Source organism: Lepidochelys kempii, chromosome 1 (assembly GCF_965140265.1).
Source record: "Lepidochelys kempii isolate rLepKem1 chromosome 1, rLepKem1.hap2, whole genome shotgun sequence".
Taxonomy (NCBI): Eukaryota; Metazoa; Chordata; order Testudines; family Cheloniidae; genus Lepidochelys; species Lepidochelys kempii.
This window is the reverse complement of record NC_133256.1, coordinates 198,517,269-198,542,731: the sequence shown is the minus strand read 5'-3', so window position 1 is coordinate 198,542,731 and position 25,463 is coordinate 198,517,269. Positions and strand designations below refer to the sequence as shown.

Sequence of the window (25,463 nt, the reverse complement as noted above, 5' to 3'; positions counted from 1 at the left end):
TCTATTGTACATGCAAACTCAAAGGGTTAGAAATTCAGTGAATCTAGCAACCTCACTGGATCCCACAATACTTTTGAGGCTGTTCGAAAATTGAATAGAATTTATTTTTAATTTGCTCATTGTTTAACCACTCTCTTTAACTGCTTGGTGATCTTTCTTCTCTTTGCAGTATGATGTGAAGAACCGTCGCACCTTTCTGAAACGCACAAAATATGATGACTTACACCTAGAAGATTTGTTTATAGGCAACAAAGTTACTGTCTTTTCACGTCACCTTTCCCTAGTAGACTATGGGGATCAATACACAGCCCGCAAGTTGGGTAGCCGCAAAGAAAGGTAAGAGGATGTGGTCTCTGAAGTTCCTTTGGTATTTGCTATCCACAAAACTGTTTATGCAAGTGAGTTTATCAAACTAGTTGTCTTTCTCAGGAGGGATCAGAGAGGATTTCTACAGCTGATGGGGTGGGATGATGGGAGGGTATATCTGTTGGTTTGCATCTTGGGAAAGGAGATTTGGCAAGAGACAGCAATCCATCTGCCTGTCATCAAACCTATGATTTTTCCTGTTTGTTGTTACACCCTCCAGATCACACCTTCCCATATATGTAAACTGCTCCCCACTCCAGTTCTGGAGCACAGTTCAGCTTTTGTTACAGCTGTGTAACCCCACCGATGTGCACTAATGTTGATTTCAGTGAGTAGCTTGGGGAATAATTTCAACCTTGGTATGTGCTGGGCTTATAGGGAATGAACTTTGCAAAAGTCATTGACTGTGTCTTGCAGGGACAAAGCACAGGCCTTGTGATCCAACAGAAACTCGTTACCAAGTGATGAGTTTTATGTATCGGCTTTTAGTAGCTTTTTATTGTTTTTAATCCATCCCCCACTGCTTTTCGTGCAGTAAAGGAGAAGCTGGAACATTTCAAAGAAAAATTCCAAACCTGGGTGGTGGTGGGGGCAAGAAAACTTATAGGGCTGGATCCTCAGCTGGTGAAAATTGGAGCTGTGCTAATTTACACCATCTGAGGATCAGGCTCATAAGCTCCTTTCAGTTGAGGCTGCATGACAGGAGAGGTTTGCTTTGGAGAACAAATCTGGAAAAAGTCACATGGACCAAATTCTGCTCTTAGTTATGCTGCTACATACACAGATTGACTTCTGTGGAGTTACTCTCTGAATGTGCACCAGTATCACTGAGACCAGAGTTTAGCCCAATATCATTAAGAAAAACACTCAGTATCCTTTCTAGATTGCTGTTCTTAACACTGGTAACCCAGCTAGTAACCCAAACTAGCCCTGTTTCTCTGTGTTGTTTTTAAAGAGCTATAGGTGGGATTTTAAAACGTATATTTTAAAACGTATATTTTAATCAAAATAAAACTAAAAAGACACTGATAAGGTTGAAAAGTTGAACATTTATCATTCCGTACTCCCTAAAAAATATTGCCATTGAGATGAATACAGTAACAACCTTCCAGAATAAGGTCTCTGGGCATGTTGCCTATCAGTTGGAATTGGAGTAGTGGGAGGGAGGGTATGAAAGAGAGAGATTGTGTTTCAGGACTTTTGGGTTATATTTAGAGCCCTGTGACATTCCTTTTTTGTTTTATTTTTCAGGAATTTCGTGTTGTTTCATTTTATCAATTTTATCCACTCTGGGGGGGGAGGAGGAGGGTTGGGGCCTGCCCTGGGGGGGAGGGGTAATTGGGGCAGGTGGAAGGCTTCGAGAGGAAGTTTACAGAGTGAACTCCCCCAGCCCTTCCCCCCCCCCTGCACTCACCCCATAGTGGCAGCTGCTTTGCCGCAGATGTTGTGACCTGGCACATGGGGCACAGCACTGTTCAGGCTTGGCCCAGTTACTTTTCTGTCATCATGACAGAGGGGCAGCTGGGCCAGAGTTGAGTGAGCAGCACTTTATCTAGTTTTTTACATTGTTTTTTTGTTTTTGTGGTGTTTTGCATTTACAAAAAACATGAGGCTCTATTTATGTTCCTGGTTCTATGAATCAACTCTGTGACCTTGGGCAAGTCACTTAGGCCTGGCCTACATACAACTTTTATACCAGTATAAACTTTTTGGTTAGTGGTGTAAATTTTTACTGATGTACGATACCTGAATAAGCCCTAGTGTGGGTGCAATTACAGCAATATAAAGGTGCCCTATATGGGAATTGTTTATTCCACTTCTCATATAGGAATAGCTATACTGGTATAAAACACCTTTGTACCAATGTGGATGCAGTTTATACTAGGAGGATTGTACTGCTTTATATTCTTACATAATTAAAACATATTTATAGTCTTACATATTAAAACAGTACAAATTTTGTGCCTTTGTGCCCTTAATCTCTCATTTCCCCATCTGTAAAATGGGGTTAATAATACTTGCCATGCCTATCTTTAGCTGTAGAAGAGACAGTGTTATAATTTATTCAGAATGACCAAATGGCATCCATTGAAATCTACCTTAGGCAATCACCAAAGGGACCAGCAAAATCCAGTTTCCAAGCAGAGGTAGGCTTTCAGTGGTTACACAAGATTATGTTGCATGGGGGCAAGTGGCTGGTTATAGGGAGTTGCCTGTTAGGGATAGTTCTTAGTGCAGGTTTCATGACAGTGACAGAAGGGGAAAAAGAGGAGTTTTGCAAGAGAGGATGAAATGAGCATCACCAAAGATAAAAAACATGCAACTGGACAATTATGCTGTTGATGCACGAGGCAGAATAATCTTCACCTTGTTCTGTAATAGTCCTGCATGGCCCATACATCTAGCAGAAGGAAACACTTAGACTCAAGTTCGGAAAACTTGCACATACTTTGGTCACTAGAGAAGCATGTGCAAAATTGAGTACTCCAAGCTAGACTGGCATCTGCACATCAAGCATTTTGCACTTTCTGAAGCTGAGGCCTTTGTTTTTGTCAGTAAAATGAGCCATTGTGACTCCAGACACATACAGGGAATTAATCTTTTGTGTGGGGAGAAAAAAGGCTGATTTTTATATAGTCCTTCTTCTGATTTATAGTTGCACGTAAAGTTAAAACTTTCCCATACGGACAGTCAACTTAAGATCTATCCAGTTCCAAAAAGTGATTTGAAAGTAGTTTCAGGTTCTCTACTTGCCTCTGAGTCCCCTAGACAATTTATTTATTGGCTTTACAGCCACATTTGTATGTTTAAATGCTTTTTTTCTTTTCCCCCTTTCCACTGTTAACTGAAAGACCCATGCAAACAAGGAAACTGACTAGGGAACTTAGCTAAACACACAGTGCTGTCAAATGCACAAAGTAAATAAAATGGAAAAAATAGAGAATTTTCCCTCCTAATCTTTCACTTGTAGTGATCTTAGATGGCGCTTAACACTAGTTTAGTTAAATGTTTTTCAGACTAATTTATTTACTTATTTTTATTTTATTTTATTTTAAAGAGGACCGTGTGTCTTTCAATGTTACAATTGAACCATAACTGGTTTAAAAAAATTATTAGAATGCTCATGACAAACCAGAAATACCAGATTATTTTACTGATTTGGTAATTCATTAATGTGCTTCCAGTCAGTCATTTATCATATTTAACATTTCCTCCCCTCCACAGCATTAGATTTTGTACTTGTAATAGTCCTTCTATAAATACCAGCTTTAGCCACAGCATACATTGTGTTTTATGCACCAGATACCCTTCTTATGATCACTTACTATCTTTCTTTCAATAACCACAAGAGATTCATATTCAGATTTACTGTGTGATACAAAGTAACCGAGTCTAGTTTTTAATTCTTTTCCCTTTGTTCCCAGATGTAATTGCTCCCTAATGCACTTGTGTGAACTCACATGTTGGACCCCTAAAACATAATGCTAATTAAAACTACAACTAGATCACATGGATCCAAAATCCAATCTCAGGAACAGCCCTCAGCATGCTGGATCATCGCACTTTATATCCTGCACACCTCCATAAAAAACACACTGAAAATACTATTACAACCCACTCCTGACAGATGCTTATTTCAGCTAGTACTGAAGATAATGGGTTCACCATATCCTATTTCACAGCATGTTGCTAGCAATTAAGGATCTCTTATCAAAGTCTGAAATCAGCAAAGTAAATGACAGATTATTCTAGGATTAAACCCCTCCTCTCTGATAGTCTATATAACTACAACAACACAAACAAAAAACAACCCTAGACAAACATTCTGAAGGGAAATACTAGCTTCAAACTGAATTGAAATTCCTGGTTAAACAACTTGATCCTTTCTAGCATCTTAACCGATCAATCTTGTCTGCACCATCGCACTGTTTCCAGTAGACATGCACCTTAATCAGATCCACAGATCTGAGCATCCTGATCTTTGGGGAAGTTCACATTTGACTGTGAATTTTGCAGCTTAGGTCTATCCCTTCCTCCGCCCCACCAGGAGTGTGAGATTAATTTTCACCTCTCTTCTAGCATTTCCTGTGTCCATTCTCTGTAAAAGCCTAGAGTGTTATGTTTTCCCCCACAACATCTGCAACTTTGATATCTTTTAGTGATCAGAGCAAATGGAATGGCACTTTGTCAATTTCCCCTAATTTCAGCATGTTATTTCCAGTTAGAACAAATTGTAGCGAACACAGAAGCTGTCTTCTCCAGTATGCTGTGAAATAAAACGAGCAAACTGGCAGCATCTGTCTTCTCTATATAGATGCACTGCTATAAAGGAAACATTCAGTCTTGAATATTTTCTATTGCTGGAGATGGTGTAAGAGACAGAAGAGCCTCACTGGATTTTCAGATTCCAGGCAGTTTCTGGTACAGGCGGTAAAATAAATCATCTGTTGATTTGTAAGCTTGAGCACAGTTGATGCTGACTCACTGTGAGACTAAATAATGGAAGCACACAGTGTCATTTTACAGAGTTCCTGTTATGCTGCTTATTATTTATGATTAATAATGAATTTAGTACTGACAGTGCACTTGGTGCTGTACAAAAGAGAATGATAAAAAGAATCCTGGCTCCCAAGTGCTTAGAGTCTAAAAGATAATTGCAGAGAAGACAGGATGAACTGGACAGCTTAGAGGTTTTTGTTTTGATTTCTCTCATAATATAGTTCTTATCCATAAAATAGAGATAATGCTTCCTTTATTCTGCCTTTTTAGATTATTTGCTCTTTGGAAGAGAGCCCCTGTGTCTGTACAGTACCTAGCATGATGGGACCTCTAGGTATTACTATAATACAAATAATAAATAAGGATCTCACTTTTTTTTTTTTTACAAGCTTTGTGCGAGAAGCACAATTTTTATGGAAGGATTTGAATAGGAAGAGCGTAGCTGCTTGTTGATCAGGGGAGGTCACTCTATGCATAAAGAGCAGTGTGAATAAACAGGCAGAAATGGAAGAGGGAAAAGGGAACAAATGGGATGTTAAAGCTTGCTTTGTTGGAGTGTGATGGGGGTGGGAGGACATGATGGAAAAATATCTCAACCTCCAGCATGAAATAGTTTCACTTTATAAATCAAATAAATATATTATTTGCACTTCTATAGCCCCTTCTATCTAAGGATCTCAATGTGCTGTGCATTCACCAGAAAATTAGGCTTTCACATTCTCAGCAGTAACCACATTCAGGACAGCCTCCCAAAGGTACATGGACTTTTGGTTATAAAGGATTGCCCTATTGTGAGACTTAGCATAGCTTTATGCTACCATATCTGAAGTTGGACATTTTAGATGACACAGAGATCCCATATGTACGGCTGACCATGCCACAGGCAAATCTTCTTCTTCTTCAAGTGCTTGCTCATGTAGATTCCATTCTAGGTGTGTGCGTGCCCATGTGCACAGTTGTCAGAGATTTTTGCCATAGCAGTACCCATAGGGTCGACTGTAGCGCCCTCTTGAATGGTGTGCTCATGTGCTGGTATATTAGGCACTGCTGACTCTACGCCCCGTCAGTTCCTTCTTACCGCCTGTGATGGTTGGTTGGTCGCAGGAGCATTAGCAGTTCTTACAGTCTATTGTGTTAGTTGTTAGGTACATAGATCTTTAAGTTGTGTGTTAGGGTAGTTGTTTAGGGGTTAAGAGTCTTGGCTGGGACTTTGCGTCAAAGCGGGACATGCCTCGTTCCCCAGGCTTTAAGCCATGCTCAGTGTGCAGATGGCCGATGCCCACTAGCGACCCCCACGAGAGCTATTTAAAGTGTTTGGGGCAGTCCCACAGAAAGGACAAATGCAGGATCTGCAAAAATTTCGCCCTCGAACTCAAAGGGAGCAGGGTATCCACTTGAGGGTTCTCCTCATGAAGGCTGCGCTTTGTCCTATCTTGGAGCCGTCCCAATCGGACTCCATGCCCGGCACCTTGGCGTCGGCACGCAGTGTACCACTGCCACCCTCCCAACACTGTTCCCCCTCCCTGGTACCTAAGAAGTAGTTGAAGTCAGTGAGCCCACCGGCACCACAGAAAAAGGGGGCTTCGGGCAAAGGACCTATGTCAGGCCACGTACCTGCACTGGAGCTGCTCGGGGGTACTGCTGCGGTCAGACCTCCCAGTCCAGCCAGGGACCCACGTCTGACTCCTGGGAGCGGCATGGGGTCCCATCCCCTAGTAGGGTCATCTGTGCCTGGAGTGGGCCTGGTGGCCAAAGAGGATGTAGGCCAGCCACCATCACAGACACCAAGCCATGCGATGGAACCAACCAAAGCCCCAGCATCTATGGGCAAGCCAGTTATGGGACTGCCCCCTAAAGCAGCAGCGCATCCCTGGTCCATAGACGTTGATCCCCATCACCGTGGCCTGGGTCCCCAGTTAGAAGACACAGGTCCCTGCTGCCAAGGTCTCTGCCTGCAAGGCATGGAACACCTGAGTCACAACGCCGATCCCCGTACCCATTGTACCGTCTGGCTTCCGGCCAGAGTTCACCATGGTGCAGATCTATATCACTTAGGCGGTCTCCCAGGTGTCAATCCCCCCGGTGCGGGATTGTTCCCGTTTGCGGCACCCGTCTCCAGCTCCCCGGTACCACTCTTTGGGCAGGCACCAGTCCTCGCCCTCTCCTTACCAGTTGCAGACGAGGGTCCGTCGGCAGATGCAGGCATCTACGGCTCTGCCCTGGTCACCGAACAGGCAATGGTCCGAGTTTGAAGGGGAGTTCAGACCGTCAACTATAAAAGGCGAGACCAGCGCGGTTCCTGCGGTGGTGGCGTGGAGGCAGGGGAAATGGCCCATTCAGAGGCAGCACTGGAGCCCATGGGGTGTACCTGTTAGGCCAGTCCCATACTCCCACTGTTCCTCCCAGGCCGCATTGGACAAGCCGCCTCCAGCACCTGAGTCAGAGCACAGTGCCGAATCAGATGTGGGTGCAACACAGTGGGCCCCGACACCCCAGGAGCCATCCTGGGATGAGCAAGGGGAAGCTGCCCTTCCCCCTGCTGTGAAGTCATCTTCATCGTCTCCAGATGAAGCGGTGGCAGGCCCCTCACAAGCGAACGGTGCCACGCATGATTTCAAGGAGCACCAGGCCCTGCTCAAAAGGGTGGCTGCCAACCTGAACTTGGAGGTCGAGGAGCTAGCGGAGGAGTCTGACGACCTCTTTAATGTCATATCCTCTACTACCCTGGCCTGGGTTGCACAGCCCATCCCTCCAGGGGTCCTTAAAATTGCTAAATAATTATGGCAGACCCCCTTTTCCATTTTGCCTACCTCTAAGAAGGCGGAAGAGAAGTACTATGTCTCCGCAAAGGGTTTTGAGTACCTGTCACCCACCCTCCAGTGGGATCCCTGGTTGTGTCCACCATCAACAAAAGGGCCAGGCAAGCGGCACACTGAAAAATAGATGTCAAGAGGCTGGACTTGTTTGGCAGGAAAATTTATTTGACAGTCAGCCTGCAATTTCGCATGTCTAACCATCAGGCCCTGCTAGGCAGGTACAACTTCAACCTGTGGGACTCTATCAGCAAATTCAAGGAGTCCCACAAGACCGAGCCCAGGAGTTCACTGCCTTGGTGGATGAGGGCAGAGCGGTGGTAAGAGGCACCCTCCATATGGCCTTGGATTCAGTAGCCAGGGTGGTCACTTCTGCGGTGATCATGAGGTGCAGCTCCTAGTTACAGTCCTCTGCGCTCTCCCAGGAGATGCAGACTATTGTTCAAGACCTTCCATTTGAGGGATCAGAGATCTTTTCGGAGCTGACCGATGCATGGCTCCATGGCCTTAAAGACCACCCTCAGCTCCTTGGGCCTACACACCCCTCAGCAGGCTAGAAAGCCTTTCCGTCCCCCACCGCCTCTGCCTCCATTGAGGTCCTGGGGTATCCTTTGGTCCAGCTCCTACAAAAAGGAGGACAGAGACAAAGGATTTAAATGGCATCGCCCTTTGTCTTTCCGTTCCTCTACCCATCCTGATTCTTTCAGAGGCCAAGGAAGCCAGAAGCAGGCATTTTGAGGATGCGCCCGAAGATGATGCCCCAGTCACTTTCCAGAATCCACCCCCCTGCTCTTTCCTCAACCGCCTGCACCCCTTCTGGTCCTCCTGATTGCGGCTGACCTCGGACCGTTGGTTGCTCAACATATCATCTTCGGGCTACACCCTGTGGCCGACCCTCCCTACTGCCCCCCTTCCCTTTCCCTCTTCAGGGACCCTTCTCACGAGCAACTCCTCCTTCCAGAAGTCGAGAGCCTCTGACGCCTGTGGGCAGTAGAAGAGGTCCCTCCAGACTTGAGGGGTAAGGGGTTCTACTCCCATTATTTCCTAATCCCAAAAGCAAAAGGGGCCCTCAGACCCATTCTGGACCTGCTTCTCCTCAACAAATCTCTCAAGAAGTTAGTTTTGCGTGGTCTCTCTGGCTTCCATTATTCCCTCCCTGGATCCGGGAGACTGATTTGCTGTCCTTGACTTGAAGGACACACACTTCCATATTTCTACTTTCCTGGGGCACAGGCGTTTCCTCTGTTTTGGGCCACCGCCATTTTCAATTCACAGCGCTGCGCTTCAGTCTCATGTCAGCCCCGAGAGTGTTTACCAAGTAAATAGCACGGGTGGCCATTTACCTGAGGTGACATGGGGTGCAAATTTATCCGTACCTCGATGACTGGCTAATAAAGGGTCGGTCCTGAGATCAGGTGCGGTGATATCTTGATCTAGTTTGCTCCACTTGTTGCAGCCTGGACCTGTTGATAAACGAGAAAAAAATCAACCCTAATGCCTGTACAACGCATAGAGTTCATTGGAGCAATCCTTGACTCTACTCAGGCCAGAGCCTTCCTCCTGAAGCTCAGTTCCAAGCCATGGCAGACCTGATCTCGTGCATGCAAGCCCACCCTCTCACACGTGCCTACATGGCAGCCTCCACTTAGTGGTCCGGCACATATGGCTCTGCTTCAGGCCCCTGCAGGCATGGCTGGTGTCAGTCTACGTCCCCAACCGACACAGTGTGGACCCTGTGGTCAGGGTCCCAGACCATGGAATGTCATCACTCACTTGGTGGTGGAATCCTGCATCGGTGTTGGAGGAGGTTCCCTTCATGACTCCGTCCCTGTCCGTGACCCTCGTCTCTGATGCCTCGAACCTGGGGAGGCGAGCCTACCTGGGCGATCTCAGCACATCAGGTCGTTGGTCGAGTCACGATTGCTCCCTATAGATCAACATCAGGGAGCTCAAAGTGGTTCTCCTGGGCTGTCAAGCCTTCCTACCTCACATAAAAAGCAGGGTGGTCCAGGTCCTAATGGACAATACAGTGACTATGTTCTGTATCAACAAGCAAGGTGGGGACAGGTTGTCTGCCCTTTGCCAGGAAGCCCTCCGGCTTTGGGACTTCTGTGTATAACACAATATCCATCTTGTAGCCTCACACCTCCCCGAAGCCCAGGAACACTTTGACAGTTCGCCTCAGCAGGACCGTCTCGTCTCGCCATGAATGGTCTCTCCATCTGAAAGTGGCCAACTTCCCCACCTCTGGAAGGTGAACTCCCTAGGTGGACCTGTTCACATCCTGGCAGAACAGGAATTGCCATGTTTTCTGCTTGATTTGGGGGATAAACAGTGGCTCCCTGTCGGACGCTTTTCTGCTCCCATGGTCGGGGGCTCTATTGTACATCTTCCCTCTGGTGTTGCTGATTCACAGAGTCCTCATCAAAATCAGGCAGGACAGGGCGAAGGTGATCCTCATAGTACCAGCTTGACCATGCCGGCACTAGTTCAGCACGCTGCCGGACCTCTCGTTGGTTGCTCTGTTACAGCTGCTGCTCAGGCCGGACCTGCTGTCCCAAAACCACGGCAGTCTCCTTCATCCAAACCTGGCAGGACTGCACCTGACACCTTGGCTGATGCATGGTTAAATTCGGAGGAGCCAGAGTGCTCAGCAGCTGTCCAGCAGGACTTATTGGGTAGCAGAAAGCCCTCTACCAGAGCATCCTACCTAGCCAAATGGAAGTGGTTCACTTATTGGACCTTGGATAAAGGTATTCGGGCTGAGCGGGCCTCGCAGCAGTTGATCATGGACTATCTTCTGCATCTCAAGTTCTAAGGCCTGTCCCTTTCATCTGTCAAGGTCCACTTGGCTGCTATTTCGGTCTTCCATCCGCCGCTGGAGGGTAGGTCTGTTTTTGCCTGGGATACGACTGCCAGGTCTTCAAGGGCCTCAAGTGTCTCTACCCACATGTCAGGGACCTCATTCTTCCCTGGGACCTGAATGTTGTGCTGTCACGGCTCACAGGACCCCGCTTCGGGCCTCTGGCTTCTTGCTCTGTCCTTCTCCTGTCCTGGAAGATCGCGTTCCTAGTTGTGATAACATCCACCTGCCGGGTCTCAGAGATTAGAGCGCTTACCTCGAAACCACCCTATACAGTCTTCTACAAAGACAAGGTCCAGCTGCAGCCACACCCAGCTTTCCTGCCCAAGGTGGTCTCGCAGTTTCATATGGGCTAGGGGACATTTACTTACCTGTCTTTTCCAAAGCCTCATAAATTGGAGGAGGAGTGTAGATTGCATTCTCTAGATGTCATGAGGGTGCTAGCCTCCTATATTGAAAGAACCAAGCCATTCTGCAAATAGACGCAATTCATTGTGGTGGCCGACAGGATGAAAGGTCGTCCAGTGTCTGCTCAAAGAATTTCTTCTTGGATCACTGCTTGCATTCACTGGTGTTACGATCAGGTGAAGGAGCCACCTCCGGCGATTGTCACAACCCACTCAACCAGGGCGCAAGCCTCTTTGGCAGTTTTCCTAGCCCAAGTGCCTATCCAGGACATCTGTAGTGTGGCCACCTGGTTGTCCATCCACATGTTCATGTCCCATTATGCACTTATCCACTATGCCCAAGCCGCTAAATTGTGAGCTCTGAGCCCACTTCTGAGGATACTACTTGTGAGTCGCCTAGAATGGAATAGACTTGAGCAAGCACTTGAAGAAAAACCGGTTACCTACCTTTTCATAACTGTTCTTCGAGATGTGTTGCTCATGTCCATTCCATTACCTGCCTTCCTGCTCCTTTGTCAGAGTTGCCAGCAAGAAGGAACTGAGAATGCACAGGGTCGGCATCGCCTAATATACAAGCACATGAGCGCGGCACTCGAGGGCACTACAGCCTACCCTACGGGTACCGCTAAGGCACAAATCTCCAAGGACTGTGCACATGAGCATGCACACGCCTAGAATGAGATGGACATGAGCAACGCATCTCAAAGAACAACAGTTATGAAAAGGTAGATAACCATTTTTTTAAGGTTTTAATGCCTCCATCGTACATGAAAGATATGCCTGTGCTGGTTGGAAGGTCAGTAAGGACTGAGGTAAAATTGTTGGATGACTGTAACTGTGCATTTCTGTATTTCCTTTTGTGAGGCTTTTTTCTTTAAGTGTAACTTTAACTTTGTCTTTTCCTAAAGAATGAAAATTCCAAATTTTTTTTGTTCTGCTTTTTCAGAACACTGGCTTTGGTTAAACCTGATGCAGTACCCAAGATTGGAGACCTAATTGATATCATCATTAATGCTGGGTTAACAATAACTAAAGCCAAAATGATGGTACTTTCACGGTAAGGCTCTATTAACATTCCATGTAGGATTTGATTATTTTGTACTGAAGTGTCTCCTCACAGTTATTCCATGTTGTTCAGAACATTAGATCTATTCCACTGAGTAGCAAAGAAAATAATCTGTTTCATAATCATATCTAGGTTTCTCATATGATGCATAATTCAGGATGTTTGTTGGGCTTAACCTGCAGCAGAGCCTGTCTCTAGGCAATCCAGTGAATGCTGCTGGCTCTGATAGAAGCTGTCTGATTGAGCCATCTGATTGACTGAAGGAGTGAACAGACTGATACTTACGCTCAGTAGCAGTTCAGTTGCTGCTCAATGCATTCTTAGCCCATAGCTATGTTTGTTCCTGCCCTTGCCTCCACTTTCTCTAGCCTTGTTCCTGTTCTAGCCCCAGACTGCTCCTGTTCCACCCCACAACTCCTTCTTGACTTCTGATTCCCAGCTCAGAGCCTCGATTCCACCTTCTGTCTTAAATCTGGTTGACCCTTAGGCTTTGGACTCTGACACCTGGCTATGATCCTTGACTTCACTCCTGAAACTGCTCTGTCTGGATTCAGCTCAAACTGGTATGCCAGAGTCGTGCTGCAACCACTAGGCCAGACTGCCCACAACTCAGTCACTGACAGGTTGAGGAACCCAAAAGATTGAACAAGGGTGGGTAAGTGGCTGGACTGCCCTTCAGATGGATTCCTCAGAGGCAGTCGTCCCGCTGCAGGATGTTTTGGGAATCCTGCAGACCCTATGGTCCCAGCTTATGGTCTTGCAGTACAAACTGCAGCGCTACAGGCTCAAGCTGTCCCACCCATATCTGTTGCCCTGGCTTCTAGGGAGTTGGAGATTTTAATGCAGGATAAGTTTGATGGGGACCATAACAAGTTCCATGGTTTCATGAGCTAGTGCTGCCTCCTGTTCCTGCTTTGGCCCCAGTCGTTCTCCTCTGACCAGACCCAAGTAGGACTTCTTATTAGTCTGCTAATTTGGGAGGCCCTGGCCTGGACATCTGCCCTCCTGGAGACTTCTAGCCCCCTATTGGGATAGTTCGAAGAGTTCCATGTATCCCTCTGAAACCGTATGCGGAAAATCCCTTTCCCAGACATTCTGCTCCACCACCACCTCCCACAGGCGCCCAGGCCAAAAGGAGCATGAGGAATGGGAAATCCAAGTCTCCAAGAGAACATGAGGCAAACTCAGACCCTTGGCTCCACCTTTTGACTGTGACTCCAGTTGATCGTTCAGCTTAGGCTTTGGCCGCTGACTCCTGGCTACAACCCTGGGCTTTGCTCCTGGAACCACCCGGTCTGGACTCAGCTCTAACTGTTAGGCCAGACTCTTGATCCAATGACTAGGCCAGACTGCCCATGACTCAATTACTGACAATGTCTGAGTAATACAAAAATGTTGTATACAAATGTTATTGGTGTTACTGTAAGTAAATATAGTGCATGCCTTTTATAAAACTGAAATCAATATAATGGATTTAAAACTCAGATAATGTTTCTTTGCCCCTAACCTGTATTACCTGACTTCATAATGCAAGCTGAGCTGCTGATTGTTGTATAATTCTATAAAGGTGGTTGGGTTATTGCCTTGCAATAAATCCATATTCTTAAAATCATAGGACTGGAAGGGACCTCAACTTTAACCACTCTGACAGTTAGGAAGTTTTTCCTAATGTCCAACCTAAACCTCTCTTGCTGAAATTTAAGCCCATTTCTTCTTGTCCTATCCTCAGAGGCTAACAAGAGCAATTTACCTCCCTTCCTCCTTGTAACAAACTTTTATGTATGTGAAAATTGTTATCATGTCCCTTCTCAGTCTTCTCTTCTCCAGACTAAACAAACCCAATTTTTTCAATCTTCCCATGGGTCATGTTTTCTAGACCTTTAATCATTTTTGTTGGTGTTCTCTGAACTTTCTCCAATTTGTCCACATCTTTCCTGAAATGTGGGGCCCAGAACTGGAAACACTCCTCCAGTTGAGACCTAATCAGCACAGAGTGGAGCAGAAGAATTACTTCTCGTGTTTTGCGTACAACACTCCTGCTAGTACATCCCAGAATGATGGGGTTTTTGTTTTTTTCCAGCAGTGTTACACTGTTGACTCATATTTAGCTTGTGATCCACTATGACCCTCCGATTCCTTTCTATCATATTCCTTCCTAGGCAGTCATTTCACATTTTGTATGTGTGCAACTGATTGTTCCTTTCTAAGTGGAGTACTTTGCATTTGTTCTTATTGAATTTTATCCTATTTACATCAGACCATTTCTCCAGTTTGTCCAGCTCATTTTAAATTTTAATCCTATCCTCCAAAGCACTTGCAACCCCTCACAGCTTGATATCATCTGCAAAGTGTATTCTCTATGCCATTATCTAAATCATTGATGAAGATATTGAACAGAACCGGACCCAGAACTGATTCCTATGGCACCCCACTCAGTATGTCCTTCCAGTTTGACTGTGAACCACTGTTGATTACTCTCTGGGAATGGTTTTCCAACCAGTTATGCACTCATCTTGTAGTAGTTCCATCTAGGTTGTATTTGCCTACTTTGTTTATGAGAAGGTCATGCGAGACAGTATCAAAAGCCTTACTAAAGTCAAGTTATAAAGTCAAGATTTGGCTTTAGGAACACAGAGCCTTGCTCCTTCTACCATGGCTGTGGAGCTCCCCAGACACGCCACACCCTGTGGGGCACAAGTCAGGACAGAGCCAGGGCCAGGCCCAGCACCAGCCCATGCGTGGATTTTGAACCCTCTACCTTGTGTCCCCCCCCCATGTTCCTGAGCAGCAAAATTTGGAGAAGAGGGCATGCTGGGGAAAAAAGAAAGGTAGAGTTGGTAGATCTACCATGAAGGATTTCCCCAAAGTCACTGCACTGCTCCTCAGCTACAGCTGTGTCATACCTCTCTACTCCAACATCTCTTTGAGAGAAAAAATCATTCTCACAGGATTCTTACTCTTGCATCTTGTGGTTCCAGTACGAGACAGGGAGGAATTCCGTTATCTTGTCTGCCCTCTGAGGTAGTGGTAGGACAGTGCTAGACCACCTCTCCAGTAATCACATATTGCTGTCTGTGACTATGCCAGTCCCCAGAACCTGCCACACAGTTCCAGTTCTTGAATGCAGCCCTCTCAACCCTCCAGTCTTCTGTTAATATGAACCATTTTGTGGCCTGACTTAACTTCTGCTGTCTTGGCATGTTGCTCCTCGAGCGCTGGGTGCTTCCTTGTGTGTCAGTTTCTCTGATAACTGAATCTCTGTTGAACCACTTTATATATTTTGGATTTAGCTTACCTTGAGGAAAAGAAATCCAAGCAGTTTATATGAGATGTACATTTTTATTACCTTTCGTTTAGAAAAGTTCCTTGCCTGCCCTGCAAAATTATTATTAATGAAACCATAATTGGACAGTGATGTGGGATGAATCTAAAATGGTGGCTGGGTATTTGTGGTTTTCACAATACCCTGTACTTTTGTCCCTTGGACTTGCACTGTATTTTTAGTGATAGCATATAGTAATGTCAAAGTCCCAATCCCAAATATCCCTCTAGGATGGCTTGTCCAGATCAGCTTCAGCTTCTGTTCCCCCCCCTTTGCCGCCCCCCCCCCCCTTTTTGTAAAAAGGGACTTATTGCTGCCATTTGCCTGGCAGACCCTGTTAACTTGATTCACAGCTTTTGTAAAACCCTTGCTTAGGTATGAAATCAAGGGCAGACGCCTGCTTTGATAGGTCAGTTCTCCAATATTTTCAGCTAATCACGTCTCAAATCAGCTCATTGTCCAAGATGAATGCAACTTTCCATGTTCTAATGGGAACTAGGGTTATAGCTAGCAAGATTGGTTTTATATTTGTTAAATGCCATACGAGATTTTTGACTAAGCAGTAGGGCTGAGCAAATATTTTGAAAAAATATCCACAAATATTTGTTCAGATTTATACATTATGTAGCTTAGGCTGGGTTCATGCCCCATTTTTATACACTTTCCATGAATATTCTAGTGAATAGCTTACTGGCAGGAATTACTGCCATAATAGGGAATTTTAAGCAAATATTTAGAATATTTGTGGAAAATTAGTTTTTGATTTGACATAATGAGTATTCACATAAAAAGCTTCCTTCTGAAAACTACACTCCTCCAGTCAATAAACAGAAACATACCACAAGACCTGTCCAGTTAAAATGGCTCAAATTTTGAATGTCAGATACTTGCAGTGAACTATAAGCTACAGACCTGAAATTTGACTAATGTATAAATTGGAGAAAATCATGAACTGTGAAGAGTGAGAAATTAAATTCTTCAAATAAAGTCTTCATTAGAAATTATTCACCCACTTGGAGTAAGGACTGCAGGATCGGGCCCAGTGACTGTAACTGTAACTGTAGTTCTTGTGTCTCACATTTCTCTTTTTTCCCTCCTTGTCTTCATAGAAGTTAGTTTAAACACTGATGTACTGAAAAATGAGTGGACATGGGAAGTCATTTTAAAGATGTAACCACACTGTGCATTTGTGTAGTCTTGGTTTCTGTGTTCTAAAAATTGTGCTGATAACCGCATCCGGTTCTCAGCAATATGAGTGGAGTCATGGAGACTAAAAATTCACAGAACTGTCTTTGTTTACAAAGACAATGTTTCCAGATGGGTAGTTAATAGAGAAGTACACAACAGCATGGTTTCCTCCAGTGCTATTTCAAGCTCCTGTCACTGGTGTTTGCCTTGTCCACGAGCCTCACTGCAACTTCACTCCTCATCTTAATAGTGAACTCCTGACTTAGCCTGTGGTCTGAGCATTGTTGTTCAGCCATTGCCTGTCTTCAGTTGTGCTAGCTCTAATCCCCAAGAGAATTTGGATTTTGCCACATCATAGCCTCAGAATCTGGTGCTCTCCAGAATTCAGAATAAAGACAGACCCATTATGGATTAGAGCGTGCACTTTTGAATTGAAGTTAAGAAGCCGCCCAGCATCTAGGCTGGACCTAGAGACCATGCATGAATTCTCTAGCCACTCCACATGCAGAAATCCCGGTAGAGCCAACAGGAGTTACACACATGGAGCAGCTACAGAATATAGCCCTAAAGTAGGGAGGAGAGGAGGTTGTTAATCACAGGTGAGGATGTGATGAGAAAGTCACTGGCTGGTACAACTGAGATCTTAGTCTGGTAAACTGGTTCAATTGCATGACAAGGTTGAAAACCACTGCATTACAGCACCTCAGTCAAGTGGCAAGGAAGCAGAATGTGGCAGTTGGTGTGTACCTACAGGAAAACACAAAGCTGTAGTGAGTTTCCAAAAGTGGGGAAGTCCTGGGGGAACACTTTCTCCATGTTTAAAAAAACCAAACCAAGCAAACAAACAAAAGTCCTCCTGAAATCTGGAGAGCACTGTGATATTTTGTGTCCTGGAACAACACTTGCAAACATTAGGTAGAAACCAGTTTATGAAAAATCCTATTGTCTGGCATTCCAGGACAACAAAAAGTCTAGTCTGGGCAAGTAAACCAGTTAGAGTGAGGCAAATTAGCTGCTGCTCTACCTGGATGAATAGATTGACAGGCATGTCCAATCTGAGGTTGAATATGAAAACTGTAAAATAGCAAATGGTAGAAGGAAGGTGGCTATGGTGCTCCTATTTGCCCTTCGTCATAATACAAAAACATAGCTACAGTTAGAGAGTTTGAGAAGCAACACATTTAAAACTACTGGAAGGGAATGCTCTTACACACCATGTGTTGTGAACTGTAGAACTCATTCCTACAAGATTCCATAGAAGCCAAGAGCTTAGTAGAATTCGAAAGAGGACCCAGAGGATTATCAATTTTTCTGGGTAAAAGGAATATTCAGAGTTGCACTTGTTACGATAAAAATGTATGAGGTATGTTAACCCTGATGCTTTAGGGCATAAGCCACCCACGAACTACCTGGTATTGGGAAGAAACTTCCCACATAGGCACATTATTATATAATTGTTCATTAATGGTTCATGCAGGATTTTTTAAAATCTTTTCTAGGAAAGAAGCAATGGATCTCCATGTAGACCATCAATCAAAGCCCTTTTACAAGTACGTACATACTTTTGAGGTTATGTTCACTTACTGTACAGGAAAAGATTGTCCTGGAGAAATTTCTTTACAGTGCATGGCATTCATTTCACATGCCTGTGACACTACAAGAATGTGGCAAAAACAGAACTGGGCTTAAGTTTCAAGGGAGCCTATGCAAAGTTTTGTGTGGGGACCCCATCCAACTTCCTCCTAAGATGGGCCTAGCTGTCCGGTGCCCAGTTCCACAGTCCCATGCCCCATCGAGCACCAATGAATGCATCCACCCTATGAGATGTGAAAATGACCCTAGCTAAAAAGAAGCATGAGAAGGAGACTCTCCAGATACAGAATATGGCTTGCAATCAGTGAGAATTGCAGAGTACCATCCAGTCCTGGATACCCTTCTGGTAGCAAATATGCAAAAGCTCAAGTATTTCAAAAAGTGTGGCACCTGGGGCACATATCTTATATATGGCTGGTCTTGGACAAGATACAGAACTCTGTGTAGCTCTTCTGTTTCATATTGCATGAAACTATGAAATACTTGATCTCTCCATAAACGCTGGATGAAAATATTTATATATTTGTGTGTATGTAGCTGTATAAAATCTTCCAGTTTCCTCATGCATCAAGTTTAATTAGGATGCATGTAGCAAAGCGACAATTCATCGGTGTGGCGCCTCCTGCTGGTCGTCTGGGAATTTACCTCTTTTCCAGCTTACAGTGCGCCCTCTGTAGGCCTGTGTCTCACCTACCACTGGCCCCGTGTCCCTCCTGGACCCAGGTGCCCTTTACCCTGGAGTTCTGCCCCAGCAGTACCCCCACACTCTGGTCTCCCCTCCCAGAGGAACCCCCAACCCTCTAAACCCACCTTGCCTCAGTGGCTACTGCCAGTCATCATCTAGCCCCTGTTCACTGGGGCAGACTGCAGTCTGTAATGGCCACTCATCATTGGCAAGAGGTTAGGATCAGCTGCCTCTGCCTATTCCCAGGCTGCACTTCTATAGCCCCAGTACCTTTTGTAGGCCTTCAACAAGGCCTGCAGCCTGGGGGTTTACCAGGCTGGAGCTTCCCAGCTCCCTTTGCCCTTCCCCAGCACTGCTTCACTTCAGGTACCTTGCTCCCACAGCAGTGAGAGTCTCTCAGCTCCTGGCCCGCAGTCCTCTTATAAGGGCCAACTGGGCCCTGACTGAGCTGGCTACAGCTGTGATCAGCTATTCACTCAGCTTCCCCCAGCCTCTCCTCCTCTTTCCCCAGCTGCTTCCTCTCCAGGGCTGCTTTTACTGTTGGCTTCCCAGGGCAGCCCTCTACCAGGGCTGTTTTAACCCTTTCAGGGCTGGAGCAGGGTGAACACCCCGCTACAGTGCATAATGGATAAATGCTATTTGTTATTTACACATAGGCTTTATCTGATTAGCAAAGAAGGTGGGGTAGCTAATATATTCCTGAGTCTGGACCCAGGTTAACAGCTATTATCACAGTGTAATTGGTTCAGGTCAACCCTAGTTAGGGCTTGTCTACGCTGCCACTTACAGCACTGAAACTTTCCTCGCTCGGGGTGTGAAAAAACACCCCTCTGAGCGACGCAAGTTTCAGCGCTGTAAAATGACAGTGTAGGTAGCGCTGGGAGCTATTCCCCTCACGGATGTGGGTAGGTTTTTTTTACAGCCACCTTTTTTGCAGCCACGTTAAAGCGCTGCTGCAGCAGTGCTTTAAAGTCCACCGTGTAGACATGCTTATGTTTTTGGTCATGCAGAACAAGAAATTGCAACTGACAGAGCCAAGTGCAGCACTGTCATGAGGTTCCTGAGCATTGGGAATATAGAAATTGTCACCTAATTCTAGGAGCAGCAATCGGTTTCTGTAGGTGCAGGTTGTTTTCTTCTGTCCACTGTAGAGAAATGACCCTAGGAAATGTCAGACTATAGTATAGATTCTAGGAAAACAAAGAGTTGTCATTTTTTCTTGGCTGAACAAGTCTGCTTCAATAAGTTTATAAATGAACAAGATTTCTGTCTGTAGTGTTATTTTATGGATTGCTAAACTAGCAGCAGGCTGAGAAACTGTAAGCCCTCTATTCACTATGATGTACTCTGTCTGCCATCCAGCAAAACCTGATATCTGTTGTATGGGATTTTGCTACAGTAAGTGAACCAAAAAAGCATCCTCATGCTGATAAAATGTAAATTCTCATACCCAATTACATATAGCATTTTATTAGAGGTTTATTATAGTGTTGCATAAACTGGACTTTCAGATTTAATTGAAAAGATAGGTAGTTGATGATGGTTTACTGAATAGCAGAGAAAAGTAGCTATTAACTTTTTGGGGATTAAATGTTAAGAATGTTAAATTTCATATTTTACATATGTATTAATGTAAATGGATTGCACAGTAGTTTTTTAAAGAAATATGGAGCTTTTCAGAAATTATTTTTTGTCTGTCTGTATTTGTCTATAAGCCATAAAAAATATAACCATAACAATAACTGAATAAAAAAAACCTCGCACAACTTTTTCATTCATTGTGCAGCATCCAGCCTTCAAACTGAATGAGGGGTTGCTGCAGAGATGATAGTATGCGACTGTGAACTGAAAGCTATATCATGATGTATATGTTCAAGGGAGAAGAATTAAAGTTACATGTATTCAAACTTAACTTTGGGATTTCCTAGTTTTTGAGTCTTTAACCATGCATTCCTTATGTTTTCCTCACATCACCTTCTCTTTATTCAAATCTTCCCCCAATATCTGATGACTTCCATGACACCAAGAAATTGTGAGTTTGCAATATAAAAAGCGACAAACAACTTTCTTTTCCCTGCTCTGTATTTCCCAGTATATATTGACTTCTCAGTCTGTCTCTTTCAATGGAAAGACTGCAGCAGTCTGCAACGAAGGGATTGTCTTTATCTCTGTGGCTTGTACAGCACTGAGTGCATTGCCTGTGGTAAACAAATTATAGTTATAAAATTACATACAGTATATTTTTGTCTTATCTTACTTTTTACCTTAATCACAGATGATTAGCAAGGCTAAGAGGGACCACTTTCACTAGAATTCAGTTTCCCATTTTAGTGAGGGGCAGAGATTAGAGTCCCCTCCATGTCTCACAGGGAAGAAGCACATGGTGGAGTGAATATTTTGAGGTAACACACATTTTTGATGCAAGGCCTCTCTCAGATGTGAGGGAGCAGGTACAGGTTGAGTGTGTCCCCCTCTGTGAGAGAGAATCTAATTGTCAGGATGGCAAGTACTGGATAAGAGGATTTAGAGGTGTGTAGAGGTGGATGAAGGAGGCGGAGGTTTCTAATAGGAGTACTCATGTTGCTTTAATGAGGAAAAATTTACAGGCTGAGTAGAGTCTGTTAGAAGGACACCAATGTGTCACAAGGTGGAAGGAGCACAACTGGAAAGAAGGAATGGCTCACTAGTGGTCTTCTGCCTCCGCTGCCCCTGCCTTATCCCACCCAGTATTCCAACAGAGCCTGTGGGCTGTGCTGTGGACTGTTATCCTTTCCTATGACACTAGTGAGAGTTGAGAACCAGTCCATAGATTTTTGTTGTTCTCTGTATAGTGAATTCCCTGCCTGTTCTATGTCTGTTTTGCAGTGAACTTCTCCTATTTATTACAAGTGGTCCTACTGTTGCCATGGAGATTTTAGGAGATGATGCCGTGTCTGAATGGAAGAAGTTACTGGGACCTGCAAACTCTGGCGTGGCTCGTTCTGATGCCCCGGGCAGCATTAGAGCAATGTTTGGAACAGATGGCATAAGAAATGCAGCTCATGGCCCTGACTCTTTTGCTTCTGCTGCTCAAGTAAGTTTTTTAATATATTTATTCATTATGTTCATTTGCTAAGCTGTATTTTTACTTAATCTAATGATCAGTCTGCAATCAGTACAGAAATCACATTTATTTTTTTCATTTGAATTTAGTGCTGATTTGAATGTTCTACAGTGACACGTTTGTAGACAGAGTCTTTATCCACAGTGCAAATAGCAACTGTGCAAGCTATACTGCCTTTATACTTCCACACTGGCCTGGAGGGACTAATCTTGGAAAATTTGGCCAAGGACACTGAGGCTAACCCATCTGCCACATTCTGTACCACTTTCTGGCAGAATTCGATTATTATTTTTTTATAATTTCAGTAGATATTAATGTTTGTAAGATTTTTTTATTTTTATTATTATTATTTTATTTCTTTAGATTTTTATCAATTTAAATGTTCGCAGGAAACTATGGGGAGGCAGTCAGGCAATTCTTTAATGACAGTAGACATTGAGGTTCAAAAGGTTAAAGCTTTATAAACTGTAAAAACTCAAATTTGTCATCATCACATGTCAAAATAGACCGTAAAATATCCTTAAATGAATTAATACCTGCTCTTGCTATTAATTCGTTAGTCCATTTGTAACCAGCCTGATTCAAAAATCGAAATCGCTGGATTTGACCCATAAAGTCTTACTTTGCATATGTGTAAATTTTGATTATTATCAAAGAAAATATTTTTGTTGGTATGTGTGTATATACTAAAATCAACATTTGCCGATTAAAATGTAATCCTTTCAAGCCTATATATAATACAGATGCTTTAACTTTGAGTTAATTATATAGACTGCATGGCTAAGCAATGTAAATTCTAAAAAGCAAGGAAATAAACAGCTAAATCATTCAACAGGCCAGCAACGTTCCACTCATCCCTTCCCAACCATAATTACTTCGTTTCCGCCACCCACATATCTCAACCATCTTCCTGAACAATCAGCAAGCACCCTGGAATTCCAACCATGTTGAGTGCTTATAGTCCTGTGTTTTGATGGTTAATATGAGTAAGAGTGACTTTCATTGTACGTGGCTTTGGACTGGTGTGTGTAAGTGAGGTAAAATGTAATTTTGCAATCACTGTTTGCAATCTGTTTTTCTGTAATGCTTAGGAAAAGCCGCAGGATTCGGTGACCTCTTACAAATATTTACGTAGAAGTTAGAATTGAAATTTGTGAGTGCATGTTGGTATTACAGATGTGTAGTTGCATATTGATCAATATGAGTGTGTGCTGTGAAGTGAAATAAATGGGGTGTTTGAATGGCTTAACACAAACTGAAATACAGCAATAAACCGTGGCTGCACTATGTAGCTGAACAACCTTAACTCAAAGTTCACAAAGGTTTTGTGTGGAAATTTCCTGTGTTTTAATAAGCTTGTATCAATGTTAGCAGTTAATCATGTAGATGGCTCTTTCCCCTTTATATCCCCCACAGATACCCAGATTGTTACTCTTCTGTGCATATCCTGAATTGTCCCCAGGCTTCACCTTGCATAACCCTGCTCACCCTTAACCATCCCCACTGCCAGCTGCACCACATGCTCCCCCATACTTTGTTCCCTAACATGCCCCTCTTCATTCCTACCATGCTCAGCTTTTAAAAGTTTATGTGTGTCAACATTTCTGTATATACATATTGTTACATATTATCATTGGCAGATTAAACATTGCCATAGCTTAAAAATATTGATATGTATGTGTTAGTTGAAAGAAAAGGAGGACTTGTGGCACCTTAGAGACTAACAAATTTATTTGAGCATAAGCTTTCATCAGCTACAGTTCACTTCATCGGATGCATTCAGTGGAAAATACAGTGGGGATATTTATATACACAGAGAACGTCTGAGGAACGGCGGGGGGCGGGGGGATGGGGGGGATCGTGTGGTGTGGTCTGGCTGAAAGCTGGAGGCATGTAGGTAGGCACAGTGGTCAGTAGGTTTCCGGTATAGGGTGATGGCCATGTGACCTACGCTACCAGCACTCCCAGCTATCTTCGAGACACCACTGATTCCTGAGGAAACTACAATCCATTGGTGGTCTTCCTGAAGCCACCATCCTAGCCAATATGGAAGCCCTCTACACCAACATTCCACACAAAGATGGACTACAAGCCATCAGGAACAGTATCCCGGATAATGTCACGGCAAACCTGGTGGCTGAACTTTGTGACTTTTGTCCTCACCCTTAACAATTTCACATTTGGGGACAATGTATACCTTCAAATCAGCGGCACTGCTATGGGTACCCGCATGGCCCCACAGTATGCCAACATTTTTATGGCTGATTTAGAACAATGCTTCCTCAGCTCTCGTCCCCTAAAGCCCCTGCTCTACTTGAGCTACATTGGTAACATCTTCATCATCTGGACCCATGGAAAAGAAGCCCTTGAGGAATTCCACCATGATTTCAACAGTTTCCATCCCACCATCAACCTCAGCCTGGACCAGTCCACACAAGAGATCCACTTCCTGGACACTACAGTGCTAATAAGTGATGGTCACATAAACACCACCCTATACTGGAAACCTACTGACCGCTATGCTTACCTACATGCCTCCAGCTTTCATCCAGACCACACCACACGATCCATTGTCTACAGCCAAGCTCTACGATACAACCGCATTTGCTCCAACCCCTCAGACAGAGACAAACACCTACAAGATCTCTATCAAGTGTTCTTACAACTACAATACCCACCTGCTGAAGTGAAGAAACAGATTGACAGAGCCGGAAGAGTACCCAGAAGTTACCTACTACAGGACAGGCCCAACAAAGAAAATAACAGAACGCCACTAAATATCACCTTCAGCCCCCAACTAAAACCTCTCCAACACATCATCAAGGATCTACAACCTATCCTGAAGGATGACCCATCACTCTCACAGATCTTGGGAGACAGGCCAGTCCTTGCTTACAGATAGCCCCCCAACCTGAAGCAAATACTCACCAGCAACCACACAACAAAACCACTAACCCAGGAACCTGTCCTTGCAACAAAGCCCGTTGCCAACTGTGTCCCCATATCTATTCAGGGGACACCATCATAGGGCCTAATCACATCAGCCATGCTATCAGAGGCTCGTTCACCTGCACATCTACCAACGTGATATATGCTGTCATGTGCCAGCAATGCCCCTCTGCCATGTACATTCGCCAAACTGGACAGTCTCTACGTAAAAGAATAAATGGACACAAATCAGACGTCAAGAATTATAACATTCAAAAACCAGTCGGAGAACACTTCTATCTCTTTAGTCACTCGATTGCAGACCTAAAAGTGACAATTCTTCAACAAAAAAACTTCAAAACCAGACTCCAACGAGAGACTACTGAATTGGAATTAATTTGCAAACTGGATACCATTAACTTAGGCTTGAATAAAGACTGGGCATGGATGGGTCATTACACAAAGTAAAACTATTTCCCCATGAAGAAAAGGAGTACTTGTGGCACCTTAGAGACTAACCAATTTATTTGAGCATGAGCTTTCGTGAGCTACAGCTCACTTCATCGGATGCATGCCGTGGAAATCCCCGTTTCCCCTGCTATCCCCCCCCCCCCCCCCCGCTGTTCCTC

The 25,463-nt window shown here is 44.4% G+C and overlaps 1 protein-coding gene across 2 annotated transcripts in view; it reads left to right on the top strand.

Moving 5' to 3' along the window:
* NME7 (NME/NM23 family member 7) overlaps positions 1-25,463 on the top strand; it is a 169,711-nt gene that overhangs the window by 44,974 nt on the left and 99,274 nt on the right. For both annotated transcript variants that reach the window (XM_073308141.1, XM_073308130.1), the window contains 4 exons: positions 170-336; positions 11,896-12,006; positions 18,025-18,075; positions 21,669-21,876. In XM_073308141.1, coding sequence (XP_073164242.1) covers positions 170-336; positions 11,896-12,006; positions 18,025-18,075; positions 21,669-21,876 — 537 coding nt within the window. The remainder of the gene's footprint in view (positions 1-169; positions 337-11,895; positions 12,007-18,024; positions 18,076-21,668; positions 21,877-25,463) is intronic.